General features: G+C 53.6%; 9 protein-coding genes across 9 annotated transcripts; 4 read left to right on the plus strand and 5 right to left on the minus strand.

Moving 5' to 3' along the window:
* The first annotated feature begins 401 nt into the window (after window positions 1–401).
* On the plus strand, window positions 402–2,070 carry ASPVEDRAFT_439099 (pepsin-like aspartic protease). The gene is made up of 2 exons (XM_040812928.1): window positions 402–927; window positions 974–2,070. The coding sequence occupies exons 1-2, from the start codon at window positions 603–605 to the stop codon at window positions 2,011–2,013; spliced, it is 1,365 nt and encodes a 454-aa protein (XP_040663694.1). The 5' UTR covers window positions 402–602; the 3' UTR covers window positions 2,014–2,070.
* A 56-nt stretch (window positions 2,071–2,126) lies between these two features.
* ASPVEDRAFT_124133 (wax synthase family protein) lies at window positions 2,127–3,359 on the minus strand (the record flags this gene model as incomplete). The annotated part of the gene is made up of 1 exon (XM_040806152.1): window positions 2,127–3,359. The coding sequence occupies one exon, from the start codon at window positions 3,357–3,359 to the stop codon at window positions 2,127–2,129; it is 1,233 nt and encodes a 410-aa protein (XP_040663695.1).
* A 787-nt stretch (window positions 3,360–4,146) lies between these two features.
* Window positions 4,147–4,614, minus strand: ASPVEDRAFT_79608 (uncharacterized protein; the record flags this gene model as incomplete). Its single annotated transcript, XM_040816721.1, has 2 exons — window positions 4,147–4,473; window positions 4,525–4,614. 2 exons carry the CDS (start codon window positions 4,612–4,614, stop codon window positions 4,147–4,149), a joined length of 417 nt encoding a protein of 138 aa, XP_040663696.1.
* A 1,445-nt stretch (window positions 4,615–6,059) lies between these two features.
* On the plus strand, window positions 6,060–6,728 carry ASPVEDRAFT_37396 (uncharacterized protein). Its single transcript, XM_040811456.1, has 4 exons — window positions 6,060–6,275; window positions 6,331–6,345; window positions 6,412–6,456; window positions 6,511–6,728. Exons 1-4 carry the CDS (start codon window positions 6,102–6,104, stop codon window positions 6,514–6,516), a joined length of 240 nt encoding a protein of 79 aa, XP_040663697.1. The 5' UTR covers window positions 6,060–6,101; the 3' UTR covers window positions 6,517–6,728.
* A 153-nt stretch (window positions 6,729–6,881) lies between these two features.
* ASPVEDRAFT_37399 (putative UDP-glucose,sterol transferase) lies at window positions 6,882–10,234 on the plus strand. The gene is made up of 6 exons (XM_040811457.1): window positions 6,882–7,032; window positions 7,093–7,723; window positions 7,778–8,014; window positions 8,068–9,622; window positions 9,666–9,804; window positions 9,847–10,234. The coding sequence occupies exons 1-6, from the start codon at window positions 6,894–6,896 to the stop codon at window positions 10,029–10,031; spliced, it is 2,886 nt and encodes a 961-aa protein (XP_040663698.1). The 5' UTR covers window positions 6,882–6,893; the 3' UTR covers window positions 10,032–10,234.
* Window positions 10,235–10,437: 203 nt separating this feature from the next.
* On the plus strand, window positions 10,438–12,367 carry ASPVEDRAFT_37400 (uncharacterized protein). Its single transcript, XM_040811458.1, has one exon. It carries the CDS (start codon window positions 10,491–10,493, stop codon window positions 12,081–12,083), a length of 1,593 nt encoding a protein of 530 aa, XP_040663699.1. The 5' UTR covers window positions 10,438–10,490; the 3' UTR covers window positions 12,084–12,367.
* On the minus strand, window positions 12,049–13,483 carry ASPVEDRAFT_439315 (uncharacterized protein). Its single transcript, XM_040812936.1, has 2 exons — window positions 12,487–13,483; window positions 12,049–12,248 (listed from the first exon to the last, which is right to left on the minus strand). Exons 1-2 carry the CDS (start codon window positions 13,130–13,132, stop codon window positions 12,169–12,171), a joined length of 726 nt encoding a protein of 241 aa, XP_040663700.1. The 5' UTR covers window positions 13,133–13,483; the 3' UTR covers window positions 12,049–12,168.
* Window positions 13,484–13,834: 351 nt separating this feature from the next.
* On the minus strand, window positions 13,835–15,351 carry ASPVEDRAFT_124840 (glycoside hydrolase family 71 protein; the record flags this gene model as incomplete). The annotated part of the gene is made up of 2 exons (XM_040806221.1): window positions 13,835–15,208; window positions 15,256–15,351. 2 exons carry the CDS (start codon window positions 15,349–15,351, stop codon window positions 13,835–13,837), a joined length of 1,470 nt encoding a protein of 489 aa, XP_040663701.1.
* Window positions 15,352–16,114: 763 nt separating this feature from the next.
* Window positions 16,115–17,915, minus strand: ASPVEDRAFT_124799 (uncharacterized protein; the record flags this gene model as incomplete). Its single annotated transcript, XM_040806218.1, has 5 exons — window positions 16,115–16,232; window positions 16,318–16,865; window positions 16,910–17,569; window positions 17,614–17,641; window positions 17,692–17,915. 5 exons carry the CDS (start codon window positions 17,913–17,915, stop codon window positions 16,115–16,117), a joined length of 1,578 nt encoding a protein of 525 aa, XP_040663702.1.
* Window positions 17,916–17,950: the final 35 nt, after the last annotated feature.

Raw genomic sequence — 17,950 nt, forward strand, 5'->3', positions numbered from 1 at the left:
CCATTTCTTCAGGCCCATTCAGATGGCGTCCTCCGCATTTGTGAATCGCTGGCCTGAGTCAGACCCACTGCTCAGCCTGATATCCTCCCCTCAATTCACAAAGACCGAGCTGACGGTCCTGGGCAGTCCAAGGATCACGCCCCAATGTGACACAGACTCTCAGGCCTGGCCATGGCTCTCTCTCGCGTATGGTCCGTAGACTGTGGATCCTTCACTGACTCCATCTTGTCCAACGAGAATGGGATCGACACGATGACCGGCAGGAGTAGATAAACTGTAAATCCCCGTCCCCCCGGGGCCAGTCTATTTTTCTGCTCCACTCCTATATTTACGCGGGGAGAGACACCATGCGAATTTTCTTTCTCTCCTCGCTCGCTGCCCTTGCGGTGCCGGGTTTGTGCGTTCTCTCTGTCCATGAGAGCGACTCCCCGCATGTTCTACAGCTTGGGCTGAGGCGGAATCATCACCATGATCCGGTGGGGAGGGATCGCAAGCGATGGAAGAGGCAGACGGTTGACGTTGGACTTTACGGTGACTCGGTTCGTTGGTCTTACTCGTTCATGGCTTCCTCGGTCTTTGGTTGTTGTTCTAATGACCTCTAGATGGGCGGCGATATCTACTCGACGAATCTCACGTTAGGAAATCCCCCGCAGCGCGTTGAGGTTTCCGTCGACACGGGGAGTAGCGATCTCTGGGTGGTTTACTCTGATAATGAAATCTGTGGCATCGAAGGTGCCCAGTGCGATTCGTTCGGCACATACGATCCTCGCGAGTCCAAAAACGCGAATACCCTATCCGATCGATTTTCGATTGAGTATGGCGACTCGTCATGGGCTGAGGGGTACTATGCCATAGACTCCTTGACCATTGAAGATGCGGAAGTCCCCGAGGCGCAGTTCGCTGTTGCGATAGCGTCTGGAATTGACAGTAAGCTGCATGCCGTGACAAGTATAACATCTGCTAACCCGACCAGAGGGCATCCTAGGTATCGGGTATCCCGTGAACGAAGTTGCGAGTACCATGTATCCCAACCTCCCGGAGCTCCTCGTGGAAAACAACATCACCGCCTCTAGCGCATACAGTCTCTGGCTCAACCGCCTCGGGGAAGACGAAGGCAACATCCTGTTCGGCGGAGTCAACACAGCGCACTACACCGGCTCTCTCCAAACCGTCCCCGTGGTCCCCTACAGCAAGCAATACGTCCATCTCTGGATCACCATGACCGAGCTCTCCGTCGCCTCAGAAAAGGACTCCATCGACCACCATTTCCAAAGCGACAGTCTCCCCCTCGCCGTCCTCATCGACTCCGGCTCAACCCTCACCTACCTCCCCGCCCCGCTCGTCAAATCCATCTACTCCGCCCTAGACGTCCACTTCTACGAGGAGGCCCAACTCGGCTACGTCCCCTGCAACACCTACCTAACCGAACGCGAAGACTACAACCTCACCTTCTCCTTCAGCGGCGCCACCGTCTCCATCCCGCTCTCCGAACTCGTCCTCCAAGACTCCCTACAGTACGCAGACGACATCCTCCACATCAACGGCGAACAAAGCTGCACCTTCGGCATCCTCCCCTCAGCAGACTTCTTCCCGATCCTAGGAGACACCTTCCTCCGCAGCGCATACGTCGTCTTCGATCTAGACAATAACGAAGTTTCACTCGCACAGGCAAAATATGACCCTGGCGAGGACAAGATTCTTGAAATCGGCCAAGGCGACGACGCGGTCCCGCATGCCACGGCTGTGGAAAACCCCGTTACTACTGCCTCTGTCACGACGGGGGGAGTCTCGCTCGTCCTTCCGACTGGGTTTACCAATTCTCCGGTTTTTCCGAGTCGGACGGCTAGTGTTGTGCCGTCTACGACGGCGGCTGTGGATGCGACTAATCCGGATTCTGGTGGTGATGATAATAGTGATGACGACGCGCCTGGAAATGCAGCGGTGGTGGGCCGGGGTGTGAGTCCGTTGCTGGGTGCGGGGATTGTGGGGGTGGGTCTCTTATTAGCATTGTAGTTTTTAATATCATAGACAAATTGCGTTCTCTAATTATGAAAATATGGAAGATTCTAATTCTAACTCATGTTCAACGAACGCTAATCTACGGGACAAACCTAAGCGGACTCCAACTAAAACCCAATCTGAGCAGGTGGCAACCCAAGCCAGGGCGACATCACATTCGTCCCATCGCGTGCCAAACTGACCAGAATCGGATTAATCCAGACAGGCGTACTCCAAAGCAAGAAAGCACAGACCCAGATAAACCCAATGCACTTCTCGATCTTCTGCCCCACGGAAACACCCAACACATCCACCAGCCACTGAAAGACACCCTCAAGGATAAACCCCAGAATCTGCAAGGCAAAAAACACCAACCCTCCGGTTTTATCCAGGGGGACCCCAAACCCAATATCCATAAGGGAATGCACAACACCCGACCCGATAAAGGCGATAACGACGCGGTTCCAATGCGCTAGTCGACTCGTCGGTTTTAACCCTAGCGTCGAGGAAAGGAATGTCGCGTTCGCTGTTAGTGGGCGTCGGAGGGTTTGATGCCATGCACTGCCCCAAAGTCTGCTTAGTGACCAAGCACCGCTCAATGACCCCGCGATTGGCGGCCACGAGGCTGGGCTGGAGCCGAGAAGGACGGCGAGGATTGAACCGGCTGTGTACCCGCCTACTATTGCGGCTCGGGTGACGAGGCCGAAGGAGAGGGTAAAACGGGCTTGGAGGAGGATGGTATGTAGATCGGAGTTGAAAGGGACGAGGACGGACTTGGATTCGTCGAGGCGGGAGAGTGCAGATGAGAGGTGGGGGTCGGTTGGATCGAGGGTTAGGAGGTGTATTATTGTGCCGGCGATGAGGAGCTTTGCTGTTGAGTGGAGGAGGAAGGTGGCTTTTGTCGGGATGTAGGAGGGGTTTGTTGAGGAGAAGCGCGGCAGGCGGGAAATTTGCCAGGGGGTGTTGATGCGGCGGTAGTTGTAAGGCAAGGCGATGGTGAAGAGAATTCTATCCCAGAATGAAGTCTTTGTCTTAGGTGTTGGGGTATCCTTCTTGGATGTCTTTGATGTAGTAAAGGCAAGCTGGGCTTCGTAGGAGGCGCGGGTGAGAACAAGCAGGTCGAATGCGTTCAATGCATTAACCCAGCACATTGCGACTGTTGGACCGGACGGACGGGTTCCTGCGAAGTGGGTTTGGATGTTGGATTGGAGGAGATATGCGAGCAGCGCTGTGGTTGCTGCTGTGAGTGGTCGGAGGGGCGACTGAGGATCAGTGAAGGCCACTGTTAGGCCGGTGATGGATTGAATAAGATTCCAATTTACTAATGGCACTATCCATGGCGGAAATGGGAAGAGCGCCATGATATCCAGGGATTGTTGGGCTAGATGGGGAGATGGAGGAGAGCTGAGAGCTCACTGCAGCTGAATGTTTTGTTGCTGGACCGAGTGGACTCTGCTTTAGTTGCTTTCATTGGTGAGGGATGGAAGTGGGTCAAGGGCAGATCTGGCCAATAGTAGGAAAGCACCCAATGCTCCTTCGTTCAAGCTAAGGTGCAGTATCAGCGCAGCCAGGCTTGCCAAAGCACCAGGTTAGTCCTAGACCTCAGGTAGACGACTCATTCTCGCCGTCGTTATGCTTCTGCATGAATTCCATCAGATGAGGGTCATCCTCCAGCCGCCCGCCCATATTCCATCTACTGACGTCAATGTCCTGAACCCTGCGGTCATTTTTGCTGCGATAGATGTGATAAAGCGACATGATAAACTCGGGGAAAAGTAGAACAGCGTTATGCTCCCATGGGGCTTGAATTTAGAAGTCTCTTTTGTCGGAACACCCTCTGCCACCAGTGCGAAGATGTGTTCTGCCAGCTGAGTAGAGAGGATATGTTCCACCGTAGCCTGCAGGACAGCAAGGTATTGTTCATCCAATGTCGCGAGAGCGGCTCGAGAGATACTTTCGGTCACCATGGCTTCTGCTAGTTGCTGCAAGTTGTAGGATAATCCTAGGCTGAAGGACAGAATGATAAAGATGAAGCGCCGACTGGAACTGGCGCTGGTGGCGCTTCCGAATCGGGCTAGACTGCATCTGCTGCCTTTCTATTAAAACATTACAGAGCGGACAAGAAAATGAAAACACCCAGGAGCCAGCCTATATTTCATTGTAGCCATATGTCCAATCGCCGTTTTTGTACTTGTCCATAAACTCCATCATCTGAGGATCATCCTCTAGTCGCCCCACCGGACGCCAGCCAGATGGGAGCTCGGGGACCCTCCCGTCACTCTTGGTACGATATATATTCTTCTGCATAGTAAGCTCGGGTAAAAGCCTGACCGCATCACGGTCTGGTTTGATTGGAAACGGCGAGGGCACTGCTGGTTCCCCGTATAGCCCAAAGCTGACAAATTGATCTACTTGGGCGTCCGACAGCTTGAAGACATTGAAGCCGCAGTCTGGATGTAGGAAAACGTCGAGGAACTGCAGGATTGTCAGCCGCGGTGATAGACTCATGCCTGAAAGGCAGCGCACTTCTGTGTCAGACTCGCCGTGATCAAAAACAACGACGCCGCCAAATAGGTGGGCTTCTGTCCAGTAAGCGACGATATCTGCAACACCCATCGGATATAGGGCGTGATCGAAATAATCATCGTGATACAGATAAGTTGGAAGAGGATTGCTGATTATCTCATCCGTTACTTCTGGTAGGCCGTTTACTATAATAATCTTCCGCTCGGGCGCCGGACACTTGTATGGCTGCTTGTTTGTATGTTCGAATAGAAGCGCTGCGAGGGAGTGGATGATAATAGCGGTAATTTCAACCAGTCGTAGTTTTAATTCATTTCCCCCAGGCCGACTGCATTCACTTTTAGTGCCCAGTATAGAGTCACGGTTAAAGACATTAAAGCAGCTCTGATCGTCGGAAGCAGCTAAGAGCCTGGTAATTTTTATGAGCCTGTGTTTGTAGAAATGGGCCGCTTCCTTTGTTATACAGCTTTGTGGTTTTTCATGGCGCTGGATTGATTGTATTAAGAGATGAACTCGTTTAATTCTACTAAACACCGTTAAACTACCATAGAAAGTGCCTACTTTGGATGTATTTTGTTTATTCAATTTCCATGTGTACAGCCACCTGGTCCTATACTCCTATGTGCAGACCGATGTGGACATCTAAATCACACAATGATTGGAGATAGAAGGGAGACATTTACAGGGTTGGTGATGATTGTACTGCAGCAAGCGTCTCCTCCACCTACGCGTATTGTATTTGAAACTAACGAGTTTTGTACGCACAGCCAGTATCCCGAGTGGCATAGATCGGAGTTGCCGATAGGCCTGTGGACAATCATTCTTTATGAAATCCAGGTATGTGAGTTATATGGAATGCTACTGAATATCAATCACCAGCTAATACTTTGCAGTACACGGGCCCGACTACGTTGACACTGTTGCATCAGAGACGGAACAAGGAAGGCCTTCTATTACTAGGACAAAACAAGTTAAGATGGCCATGAGAGTGGACTGGTTGGACACTAATCAAATACCGGATGCTGCTTCAGCTCCAATGACATAGATCGATAGGGTTGGTATGTTTGCCGCCTCCGTGAATTCGAAAGGGTGGACCAGTTGGCGAATATAACATGTAGATCACAAACATGCTTGATCAGGGTGGACTTTCGCAGAATGAACATGTCTGATTTCATGCTGAGGTTATATAAAATAGACGCAAGCTGAGGAAGAATCCAAAGTAGGAACTATATATAAGCTTTTGAATGTATATAAGCATGAACATTAGGTTTAATAAAATTACTAGCACAAGTAGTCAAGTCTGTAAAGAACGAGTCGTCGGGGTGGCGCCGTCTCCCGAAGAATGATCGCACAGATGGAATGCTACACAAGATTATTGCTAATTGGCATGTGGTATTGCACAATTCCATGATCCCTTGTACAACATTCTGGATTCCAGATATTGTGATCTATAGGAATCAGGTCGACCAGGGCCATGTATAAATCCAGCTTGACTGGCCCGCAACGAGGAGGGACCTTCACCATCTCTCTTTCCGAATCAAGTACTCAAGCCACTCTTATAACTATCAATTTCTGTCAAAATGCGCTTCAGCATCCTTACCATTACTGCCTTCTTCCTCGGCGCCTCCATGGCAGTCCCCGCCGCCCCTGCTGCTGAGGCCTCCGGTGCCCTGCAGCTCACAGACAAACAACACGCCGCGCTAGAAAACCTAAATGCGCAGGGCATTTGTATTTCAGGGGATGCCTGCGACAAAGTAAGTGGTTCTTCTTATTTTCCAGAACCTGGACTAATGGAGGTGATTGGTATAGCGCGGGTGCTGCGAGGTAAGTGGATCGAATAGCAACTAAAGCGTGAGACAGTCAAAAGTTACTAACGCAGCTTGCAAATAGTACAAAACTCGCAACCCTCTGGGACCTGCGTTGGGTAACTGCAAGGTGTGTGCAAATACTCCCTGCAAAAGGTTCATGAACGCTAATCTGCACTTGCAGTGCTAAGCCGGACCCCCTACCAAGATCAAGAGGCGATACGCCGAGATCGAAGGAACAGGTAATTATTGGAGGACTGATGGGGGGTTTTTCGCGGGTTAAAGGAAAGGGTTTCCAAGTCTTATACTGCTGCAAAATTGGGGCAGCGAGCATTCACCTTGTGTCTTCGATAGCTAGAGTACCACAGCAAGACGTGCAATTGAACACCCGTTCGACAGGAATGATCAAAACAAATTCAACAGTAATATATGTAGACGCATTTGGCAAAACGTACACAGAACAGCCCGTGCAGCCCTGTGGATCCACAATCCCACGCTGACATCACCACCATGACTTCACCTATCCTCCTCCAATTTTTCTCTTTCAGCTGCCAACTGACTGCAAGCATGGCGCAGTCGCAGTCGGAGTCGCAGAAGCAAGGCGACGCCATCTCCTCCGAGGACTGGGCGCGCACAAGCTCCGACCCTACCCAGGGCCCGAAGGCGCACGAGAGCCATGGCCTGGACACGGGCGTCCGGGTGATGGGTACGATAACTGAAATATAGCTCCCACAGTAAGAAAAAAAAGTACTAACTGACAATATAGAGGACGGCCGGCTCAACATAAACCTCACCCCGAACAAGCCCTGGCTACAGCGCATCGCACGCCATACCAAAGAACACCCATATCCGCGCGGGCCCGCCGACCACAAACCCTCAGTATGTTTCCCACCGGGCGAAGAAGAACGGTGTCCGCTGCGCCTGAACATCGTCATCCAAGTCGTCGGGTCGCGCGGCGATATCCAGCCCTTCCTCGCCATCGGGAAGTACCTGGCCTCGCACGGCCACCGCGTGCGACTAGCGACGCACCTCTCCTTCCGTGAAACCGTGCTCGAGCAGGGTCTTGAGTTCTTCAATATAGGAGGCGACCCGGCGGAGTTGATGGCGTTTATGGTGAAGAATCCTGGGCTGATGCCGGATATGCGGACGATTCGGAGTGGTGCGATCCAGCGGCGGCGGCGCGAGATGAAGAGTATCTTTACCGGGTGTTGGCGGTCTTGCTTTGAGAGTGGCGATGGGACGGGCATTGAGCATCATGTTCGAGAGGATCCGTGGGGAGAGGAGGTGGATTATAGGGATGTGCCGTTTGTGGCGGACGTGGTGATTGCGAATCCGCCCAGTTTTGCGCATTTGAGCTGTGCGGAGAAGTTGGGGATTCCCTTGAATATGATGTTTACGTAGGTTACTGATTCTATACTGCTTGATGGTGATATGCTAATGACTGTATACAGCATGCCCTGGTCAGCGACACAGGCATTCCCTCACCCCCTGGCCAACATCCAGTCGCAGAATACCGGCCCGTCCGTTGCGAACTTTGCCTCGTACGCCATCGTCGAGATCATGATGTGGGAAGGGCTGGGAGACTTGATCAACCGCTTTCGCAGGCGCGAACTAGGGCTGGATCCGTTGGATGCGATCCGCGCACCGGCCATCGCGCACCGGCTGCAGATCCCGTATACATATTTATGGTGCTTATCCCACTCTCCAGGCCAAAGTAGTACCCTATATTGACTACGTGTAGGTCCCCTGCCCTGCTCGAAAAACCACTCGACTGGGGCAAAAACATCGACGTCGTCGGCTTCTCGACCCTCCCCCGTCCCTCAGACTACCAACCCCCATCAGACCTGCAGCACTTCCTGAACGCCGGCCCAGCCCCAATATACATCGGGTTCGGGTCCATCGTCGTCGACGACGCCGCAGCACTAACCCGAATCGTCTTCGCCGCCGTACAAGCAACGGGCCAGCGCGCCATCATCTCAAAAGGCTGGGGCAACATCGGCGCCGAAGAAGCAGACACCGACTCGATCATGATGATCGACAAGGTCCCGCATGACTGGCTCTTCCAGCACGTTTCCGTGGTTATACATCACGGCGGGGCAGGCACCACAGCCGCAGGACTCGCGCTGGGCTGTCCTACAGTTGTCATCCCGTTCTTTGGCGACCAGACGTTTTGGGGCAGTATTGTCTCTCGCGCGGGGGCCGGGCCGGACCCGATTCCCTGGAAGAGACTGACGGCGGAGAAACTTGCTGATGCCATACGGTTTGCGTTGAAGGAGGGGACGAGGGAGAAAGCCGCCGAGATCGGGGCGGATATGCGGCAGGAGGAAGGCGTTCGCAACGCCGTATGTTCATTCTACGGGCATCTAGACGAAGAGGCGCTGCAGTGCTCGCTGTGTCCCGGGCGGCCGGCTGTGTGGTGGGTGAAGCGGTCGCATATCAAGCTGAGTGCGTTTGCGGCGACGGTGCTGGTTGAGACGGGGCTGGTGAAGCCTCATGATATGGTGCTGTACCGGTCTAAAGAGTATGATACGAGTCGGGATCCGAGGGGCCCGTTGTCGGCGGGGGCGGAGGTGTTGTATGGGGTTGTGACGGACTTTGTGGCTACGATGGCGGCTGTTCCGACGGATGTGGCGGAGGCGTTTAGGGGGAATCGACACCGGCATCGGTCGAGGAGGCATCTAAGGCATGGGGGGCATAATCGGCCGATTCATGCGTGGAAGAAGGAGAGATATGCGCAGGGGAGGACGGACAAGGGGGTGGAGAGTGAGAGTGAGAGTGATGGTGATGGTGAGAGCGAGGGAGACAGCGTAGAGAGCGCAGAGAGTGCAGGGAGTGATACCAGTCCAAGCAGCTCGTCTGAATCATACACATCAGCACGAGAAGCACAAGCAAACTCATCGTCATCAGCCTCGAACGGCCGTAAAACCGGCGCGGCCAGCAATGCAGGCAGAGATAGAGAGATAGACGCCATGGCATCCGGCGACACAGCCGTTTTCGCCAAAATACCAACATGCGAAGACGTCACGGGCATGAAGGCCTTAAGTCTGGAGAATACAATCGGACGGCAGCAAAGCAGAGAGAAAGCAGTTGAAGTGCGTGAAGTGCTGACGGACGCTCGATACCATGTCTCGCGCGCTGGAAAGCACTTGCTCGACTGGGTGCTTCTGCTCCCAACGGATCTGACGATGAGCTTCTCCAAGGGCTTCCATAATGCGCCGAAGCTGTATCATGATCCGATGGTGCAGGAGACGCCGACAGTGCGAGGAGTGCGTGGGGGACTGCGTGCTGCTGGGACGGTAAGTCCAGCCCTAACCTGTAGAAGCTGTGCTAAGTGTGTAGGAATTCACGCAGGAGTTCTACCAGGGCATCACTGGGATAGTGACCCAGCCCATCCACGGACACAAAGAGTCTGGGACTGTAGGAATGATTAAAGGCGTTGGCAAGGGCGTTGGGGGTGTGTTTCTGAAGCCAGCTGCAGGTAGGACAACCCACCCTGTCCAGTTCGATGCTAACGAGTCAGGGCTCTGGGGACTGGCAGGATACCCGCTGAAAGGAATCCATAAATCGCTGCGCAATTCACTCTCCAAGAGTAAAATCCGGGATATACTGGCGTCACGGATTAAGCAGGGAATAGGCGAGATGGTGGCGGCCACGCCAGAGGAGCGAGCAGCAGTGATTCGGCGGTGGAATGAGATGCCAAAGTGACTCGAGTCGAATGGACATGCATAATACCCTAATGACTATAATATTACTGAATATGAAGTTGAAGTTGATGAGTTGAAGGTCAGTGATCAGCATGACAGCGCACTATGGCCGTTGACCCACTGTATTATATTTGACACGCAGCCCTGACCAACTGTTCGAGACTTAATTTTACTTGGTGACTTAATAATAATAGCAATATAATAATAATAAAGACATTGAAGTTATACTGACTCCCTGACATGGTTAAATCCATATCCGCGACAGCACAATATTTCCGCATATTTCCACACGTTCGCCACACTGTTTACCCAATATTTACGATACTCCAAGATTAAATTGCGAACCATTGTGAATACGAGCAGCGATGGGGCCTTCTCGTGGTCCTCCAGTAGATCTCGCGCCGTCGTGCTAGTGGTGATGATCTGACGGTAATACAACTCAGCCACATTTCCTTAGCCGATGCCCCTCTCTCTGTCGCTTTTCTTCTTTCTTTTTCTTTTCCCCTTCTCTTCATTTCCGTTCTCTTATTATCCCATCATGTCTTATCCGCCGCCGAATAACTACGGCCAGTACTCGCAGGGCCCTCCCCCTCAGGGCTACCCCGCCGCGTATCCCCCCGCCTCCTATCCAGCTCATCCCCAACAGCATCCAGCTCCATACGGCGCTCCCCCACCAGGAGGAAGTCCTGCTCCCCCAGCCGGCGCCGGATATCCTCCCCATTCAGCTGCGCACCAGCAACCCCCATACCAGGGCGCTCCATACCAGCAATATCCCGCGCACCCGCAGCAGTTCCAGCAGCCGCCCGCTGGCTACGGCCAACCCCCCTGGGGTTCAGCCCCTCCCCCAGCTCAATACGGCACTCCCCCTCCTCCCCACGGCGCACCCGGATCGCACTCCCCATACCCTCCTCAGGCTGGCGGCCAGTACCCCCCTCCCGGCCAATACCCGCCCCAGGGCCACTTCCCGCCTGGCGGTCCACCACCAGGTGCATACGGTGCCCCTCCCCCCGGCCCTCCAGGCCCTCCCGGTCCATATGGCGCAGCACCAGGCGGATATCCCCCTCCTGCAGCCCCAGTCCCCGCGCCCCCATCGCTAGGCTACGACCCCGACCAGCGCGCATCCGGCGACGCCTCGAAAGAAGCCGACGCCCTCCGCAAAGCCATGAAGGGGTGGGGTACGGACGAAGCCGCGCTGATCTCCGTGCTGGCGAAGCCCGACCCGCTGCAGATGAAGCTGATCCGGAATACATACACGGAGCGGCACGGGCGCAGTCTGGAGAAGGACCTGAAGAGCGAGCTTTCCGGGGACTTTGAGATTGCCATGCTCTCGCTTGCGTCGGGTCCCCTGGGGCAGGATATTATGTATCTCCGGGATGCGATGAGTGGGATTGGAACGGATGAGACGGCGATTAATGATGTGCTGATTGGTCGTTCGAATGCGGACCTGCGTGCGATTAAGTACCAGTATGTGCATAAGTATAATAAGGCGCTGGTGGAGGATATCAAGAGTGATTTGTCCGGGAAGACGGAGAAGTTCTTCCTGATGCTGTTGAATGCGGTGCGGCCGGAGCGCGGGACGTACTTTGACCAGGCGGCCGTGGAGAAGGATGTCCATGAGCTGCATCTCGCGACGAATGCGAAGACGGGCACTGATGAGATTGGCGTTGCGGCGGTGTTTCTGGCTGCGTCGGACCAGAAGCTTGTGGCGGTTGCGCAGGCTTTCGAGGCCAAGTACCACATCTCGCTGGAGAAGACGATCAAGAGTGAGTTTAGCGGGCACCTGGAAAAGGCGCTGCTGGCGCTCCTGGCGAGGGCAAAGGATCCGCTCAAGTTCGATGTCGAGACGATGCTGGCGATTGTGCCTGTTGGTGGGGGAAATCCGGACATCAAGAGGTTGATATACTGGGCTGTGAGGCTGCACTGGAACCCCCCGTACCTGAAGCAGGTCAAGGAGGCTCTCATGCAGCGCACAGGCAGCGACTTTAGCCGGAGGATCAGGGCGGCGATTCCCCCTGGCGATTTGCAGAATGTGATTATGAAGGTGTGGTCTTGATCTTAACGACTTCAGTGATGTTACCGGGATATCAGAGGGAGTATGTAGTATGTAATGATTCATCAATGCGTCTAATCTCGTTATTTCATACAGTCTTGAAGAAGTAAAAAGTAGTCGTATCTGAAGATAAAAAACCAGAAGAACCCAACACCCGCAATGCTGATGCTCATTTATATCGTCATCATCAATCCCAGTAACCATAAATTCATATCGTATCACGTCGCAACAGGCACCGCCGCAGCAGTCGTAACTTTGATCCCCAGTCTCTGCGCATACTGCCTCCCACGCATCCCAAACGAGGACGACTTGGTCGACAGTGCGTCCTGGCTGTGGCTGCGCTTCAGACCATTGATGCCGTCCCTCACGACGTCCTCGTGGATGTGGATTCGCACGGGCAGCTGGCTGCAGCTGAGGTTCTTCTCTGAAAGGTGGATGAGGGGGCTGGTCTTTTCGTCCAATGCAGGAGATACAGTGCGAGATGGACTCCGTCGACGGACGAGACCCTTGACCACGCCGAAGATCTTCTCTTTCACGCAAGGCGAGGGCGGGTCATTGTTTGTTGTGATTGTAGTTGTAGTTGTAGTCGTGGATAGTTGTTGTTGTTGTTGTTGCTGTGGTTGTGGTTGTGGTTGTGGTTGTTTTGTAGGAGGGAATAGAAGGCCCTCGTCTACATCCTCGTCCTCGTCCGTCTGGGGATATTCAACAGCAATCGGCCCCTTTTCATACAAGACCTCGTCCTCATCGTCACTTTCACTATCACTGTCGCTCTCGCTCTCCAGTACATCCTCGAGATACCGCTTCATGCCGTCCTTTGCTTCCATGATCGTCCGGCACAGGAGCTGGTGGTGGCCAATGCATCGTCGGAGATCCGGGTCGCCCGTTTGGGCTTCGCGGTAGAGTCTGTGCTTGGAGAGGGATGCGAGACGGGAGAATTGATCCTGGGGCACGACATTGGCTTTTGTGGTTTGCTCGAGGGCCTGATTCTGGCGGGCGATGAGGATGGGGGGGATGCGCGTGTTGGGCTTGCTGGGCTGGGAGAAGCGGTCCATTCTCCGGATTTGGTTTGTACAATGGATGTTATGTACAATGGCTCAGTTGTAGTAGGATATTAGGAGATCAGTGGTTTTGTGAAAGTGGCATTGAGAGTAGCGCGAGACCTGGCGATCCGGTTTATATAGGGTGTAAGAACCTAATCGCTCTGCACAGACTGCCTTTTCCTCCCCACCCGGCCGGACCTGCAGCGGGCCCTGCCTAATGGAGATGGAATGGAGCTGGAATTTCGCAGCTCCAGTGGCCTGATGAAAGTTAAAAGGAAGCACAGACGCCGACAGCTGGTGCCAACCAATGGCGGCCTGGAATGGCGGCGCTGTTAGGGTAATCGCCACGGGGAAACCATGTCAGCATCGAACTCTGGCATACCAGGCTGTCCAGTCCGGGCCAATCGGGGTGTTAGGGCTGTGGTAGCGAGGGGAGCGTGGGGGTGGTCTGGCCTTGTAGAATCGTCATAGACTTTGTCCGCCGCTTCCCACGAATCACGCTGCGTCGAGGCCAGGATAAGCTCTCCCATGGGCCTGGGGTTGAAGAACCGTGGGTCTACAGCTCGGATGTCTCTGCCTGATAGCCTGACAGCCTGATATCTACGTGCACTCTGGTTGGCGGCGGCGGCGTAGACTCGGCCAGGCCCTGCGAGGCGGATCTAGACTGCTCGATGAAGTCTCTATTGCAATAAGGAACATAATTTATACATACAGTCATATCAATAAGGAAAACGCCATACCCAGCCCCAGCAGCCACAGACTTCTCGGTAGCGAGACGCCCGCCGAGTCATCGCCGTCTGCTCCGGCTGCCCGGTTCGTCTTGACAGCTGTGGCATTCCCAACCCACGCATTCCAGTTGGTGAGATTGCCTGGGCAACTGTCGACGATATCTTTGCCCTTCATCTGCGCCAGGAAGTCCCCATCGCGCGTCAGAGTGACCACCACATCGCCAGTGTGCTTATCGAACGGGATAGACCCTGTATAGACCCCCTTGCCCCCCTCCGGCACATCCGTCCACTCTGCCGTGCGGTTCTCGCCCCCTATACTGACCTTCACGTCGGCACTCCCTTCCAGCAGGGCCGAGTAGAAAACCTTGTCCTGAAGGACCTCCCCGGGCTTCAGCAGATTCTGGCTCTGACTTTTACTGTTGCCCATGGTCTTCCCATCCCCACACGCACTCGCCGCACTGACTCGGTACCAGGCACTCAGCACCTCGTCCTCGATCTTAACGCCCTCTCTTGAGGTTGTGTCTCCAGCCTTATACTGACTGATCCAGTACGGAAGCATCGCCCGCCAACCATCGTGCGGCATCCCAGAGACATAGTCAAACGGGGCCCCCGCGCTCTCCAACACTCCGATGGCCTTCTCCCTCACAGGCCCAATATAGTGAGACTCTCCGTAGTCATTCCAGGTTAGGATCTCGACATACTCGGGCTGCACCTCGATGACCTGCTGCCACCGCTGCGCCCAGACCTCATCACCCTGCCACACCCAGTTCTTGTTAAACTGGCGCAGGTTCGTGTAGAACCACGGCGAGACCGGCATGATATAGGATTTCCCATCACCCTTCAGCGCGTCCATAAACTGCTTATCCTCCGTCGTGTTCATCTCCATATTCCCGTACGGCCACGCATGCCAGCCCATAAGCCCATCCGTCGCAGCTATCATCGACGCCTTGGCTACCCCCGCAGACGCCCACTCCGGGATAAAGTAGCAGCACGTATCATTACCTACGTTCTTTCCCACCTTTTGCTTGATATCCGCCCAGTCACCGGCAGCCTGGAAGCCCTCAAAGGTACTAACCAGCGCGCGCCCATCTTCATGGCGGTAATACGCGTCGTGGCCGGTGTAGTTGCTGAGTAATTTCACAGCCTGGTCTTTGGGCCAGTGTCCGTCTCCTGAGTAATCGAAGGAGACGAAGAGTTTGAAATCAAGCTCCTTTGCCACGGCGAAGGCGTCCTTGAATGCCCTTTCTGTGTGGTTTTCCCCGTAACCGCTGTTGAGGGCGAAGGCGTCGATCGAGGAGGCTTTTGCTAGCGTTATGTCGGATGCCCAGTCTGCTGTTGTGTAGTTGGCTGTGTTTGCGACCTGTTTGTGTTAGTTTATATAAGATGATAGGGTTGATTGGGGCGTACCATGAAGTGGGCAAAGACGGCCTTTGCTTGGATGCATTGGGGGATTGTGAAGAGGGATACTAAGATGGGGAGGACCCATAGCTGAGTGGTTGACATTCTCAACGCAGCAGGAATGAAGCAAAATGGAGAGAAGAACTGGAAGACAGCAGCATAACCTGCTTCAATTCCTCGGGGGACTTGAGCATACTAATACCCTCTTCATTCTACAAAGTACTTCATACCTTTACCTTCACCTTCACCCCTGAGTCACTCAACTCGCCCAACGAACCTAAAGCAGTCTCCCACAGATCTCAAATGTCAAAACTCAAATCAATACGGCGTACTATTCCCTGGGCGTATCTAGCCATTGGATTAGCAGAGCTCCGGCCTCAATAGTTCTGAGACAGTGCTTCCAGTAACGATATTCAGGAGATAAAATATACTTCTGGGTGGGCTTGGCTGAGAGAAAGTATCGTGCGACAGTATTTGCATATATGGATATGGATAGGCATGTCAAAGCGAAATTCCTCCATCTGGAGGCACCATGGTCTTGATATATCACATTGACGTGTGATATATCAGAGTGGAGCCTGAGGGTGTTCGTGAGAAATTCTGCGTGAACACGCGGAGGCAAGTCAGGGGTGACGGCTTTAGCTTTGATAGAATGGAAATCGAAGCTACGAGAAGTCTATTGAATTCAATTCTGAAATTTGCTGTTCATGATACATAGCTGCACCATGTAGAGGTGGTTTAGGTGTCACTTGAATGTCGCACCAACAGGTTGCTATGACCAGATTAACTATGGCCAATTGACCAAGACGAGAGCACCTGATAGCAAATGCATGAACTAGTTATGTATAATTGACGTTGACAGCGCGCGTCAACACACCGCGTGTGTCTTCCCCGTCTGGCCCTGGAGCGAGTGCTGCTCGCCACCATAGAACGAGTGCGCATTCGGAAGACTCGTTCCATGCTCGGCGACATACCTGTCACATGGACTTAGCATCTATCATGGAGAAATACTGCCACGAATGGAAATGACATTGACAGCGGAAGTAATAATATTGGCATGGACAAACGTACTTGGTATACCGCGCAATGGTCTCCTCATCCATCTCCTCCAGCGACTTCATCGCCATTTTCACGTCCTCGATGAGAATCCCACACCGATGTGCCGTGAAGTCCTCTCTGATGACGACGCGCATGAGCTTCAGGCTGTTGCTCTTGGGCGCCATCGTGTAAGCAGGCACAACCCACCCGCGCCGTCTCAGGACAGCAGACAGCGCAAACTCGTCGAAGAGTCTAGAATCGTCTTCCGGTAGCCGAAAGGCCACTAGTGGCACGCCGTTGCCTCCGTTTTGGGAGTTGTCGCTGAGGATTATCAAGCCCTGTTCCGAGAGGCCGCGCGCGAGCTTCTGGGATATCTGCACGAGGTTTGTCATGACAGCCGTATAGCCGTTCCTCCCCAGCCGGATTAGCTGGTAGTACTGGCCGATTATGTGCGATGCTCCCTTTGAGAAGTTCAATGTGAATGTGGCCTGCTCAGCGCCGAGATAGTTGACATTGAAGATGAGCTCCTTGGGAAGATAGTCTGGAGAGCGCCAGAAGACCCAGCCAATGCCAGGATAGACCTGTACTGTCAGTCAATAAAGCTGTAAAGAGTGCAAAAACGTACGAGTCCATATTTATGCCCGGATACGTTAATCGACACGACCTTCTCAAGACGGAAATCCCAAAGCCGCTCAGGGCAAATGAAGGGCGCCACAAACCCACCACTCGCTGCATCAACATGGATTGGGCAGTCAATGCGCTTCTTAACAAGCAGGTCGTTGATCCCCTTGACATCCTCGTAGTGCCCTGTATAAGTCGTGCCCAGGATCGCACAGATCCCAATCGTGTTCTCGTCCACCAAGTCAACCGCCTGCGCAGGATCAATCACAAAACGCTCCGGCGTGCAGTACACGTATCTCTCCTCAACGTCAAAGTACCGCGCCGCCTTCTCCCAGCACACCTGCACGGCGCTATTCATGATGATATTCGGTCGCGATGTGTCCTTCCCCGCGTCGCGGCGCTTCTTCTGCCATGTCTTCTTCATGGCGAGCAGGCCCAGCATGATAGCCTCTGAGGAGCCGACGGTCGATGTGCCCATTGCGCCTTCCGCTTCGCCTTCTTTCTTGCTGTTCGCTGAGTCCGAATGTGGGGTTTTGGGGGCATTGAAGAGCTCTGCGATCATGTTGATGCAGCGTGTCTGCATGCGTGCGGATTGCGGGTATTGCTCGAAGTCGATGAAGTTTTTGCTTATCGCGTTGGCCATGAGGTCTTGCGCTTGTTGGTCCTATTTTCTTAGCATCGTCCTGTAATTGCAAAGTGTTAACGTACCATATAGGTTGTAACGAAACTCGCCATGCTGTGGGCGGTTAGTATACATTTCAACGGGAAGCTCAGGAGAAAACTCACTTCAACAACGGATTCCCATCAAGACTGAGCTCGTCGCTGATCAACCGGTACGCGACATCGGCCGGCATGCCGCTCTGGTTCATCACATACAGAGGCAGTTCCTCTGCTGCGTATTTGGTCCCGTAGACGCCGGCATATTCGGTTGTTGTGACGGAGCTGTCGCGGGCGGAGCGCCGGTCGCGGTGGGTATCGGATTCCTGTGCAACGCGGGAGAGATTTACCATTTTGAAGATTACTGATAATTACTGTTCTTTAGTGA

Source organism: Aspergillus versicolor (genome assembly GCF_001890125.1).
Source record: "Aspergillus versicolor CBS 583.65 unplaced genomic scaffold ASPVEscaffold_2, whole genome shotgun sequence".
NCBI classification, from domain to species: Eukaryota; Fungi; Ascomycota; class Eurotiomycetes; order Eurotiales; family Aspergillaceae; genus Aspergillus; species Aspergillus versicolor.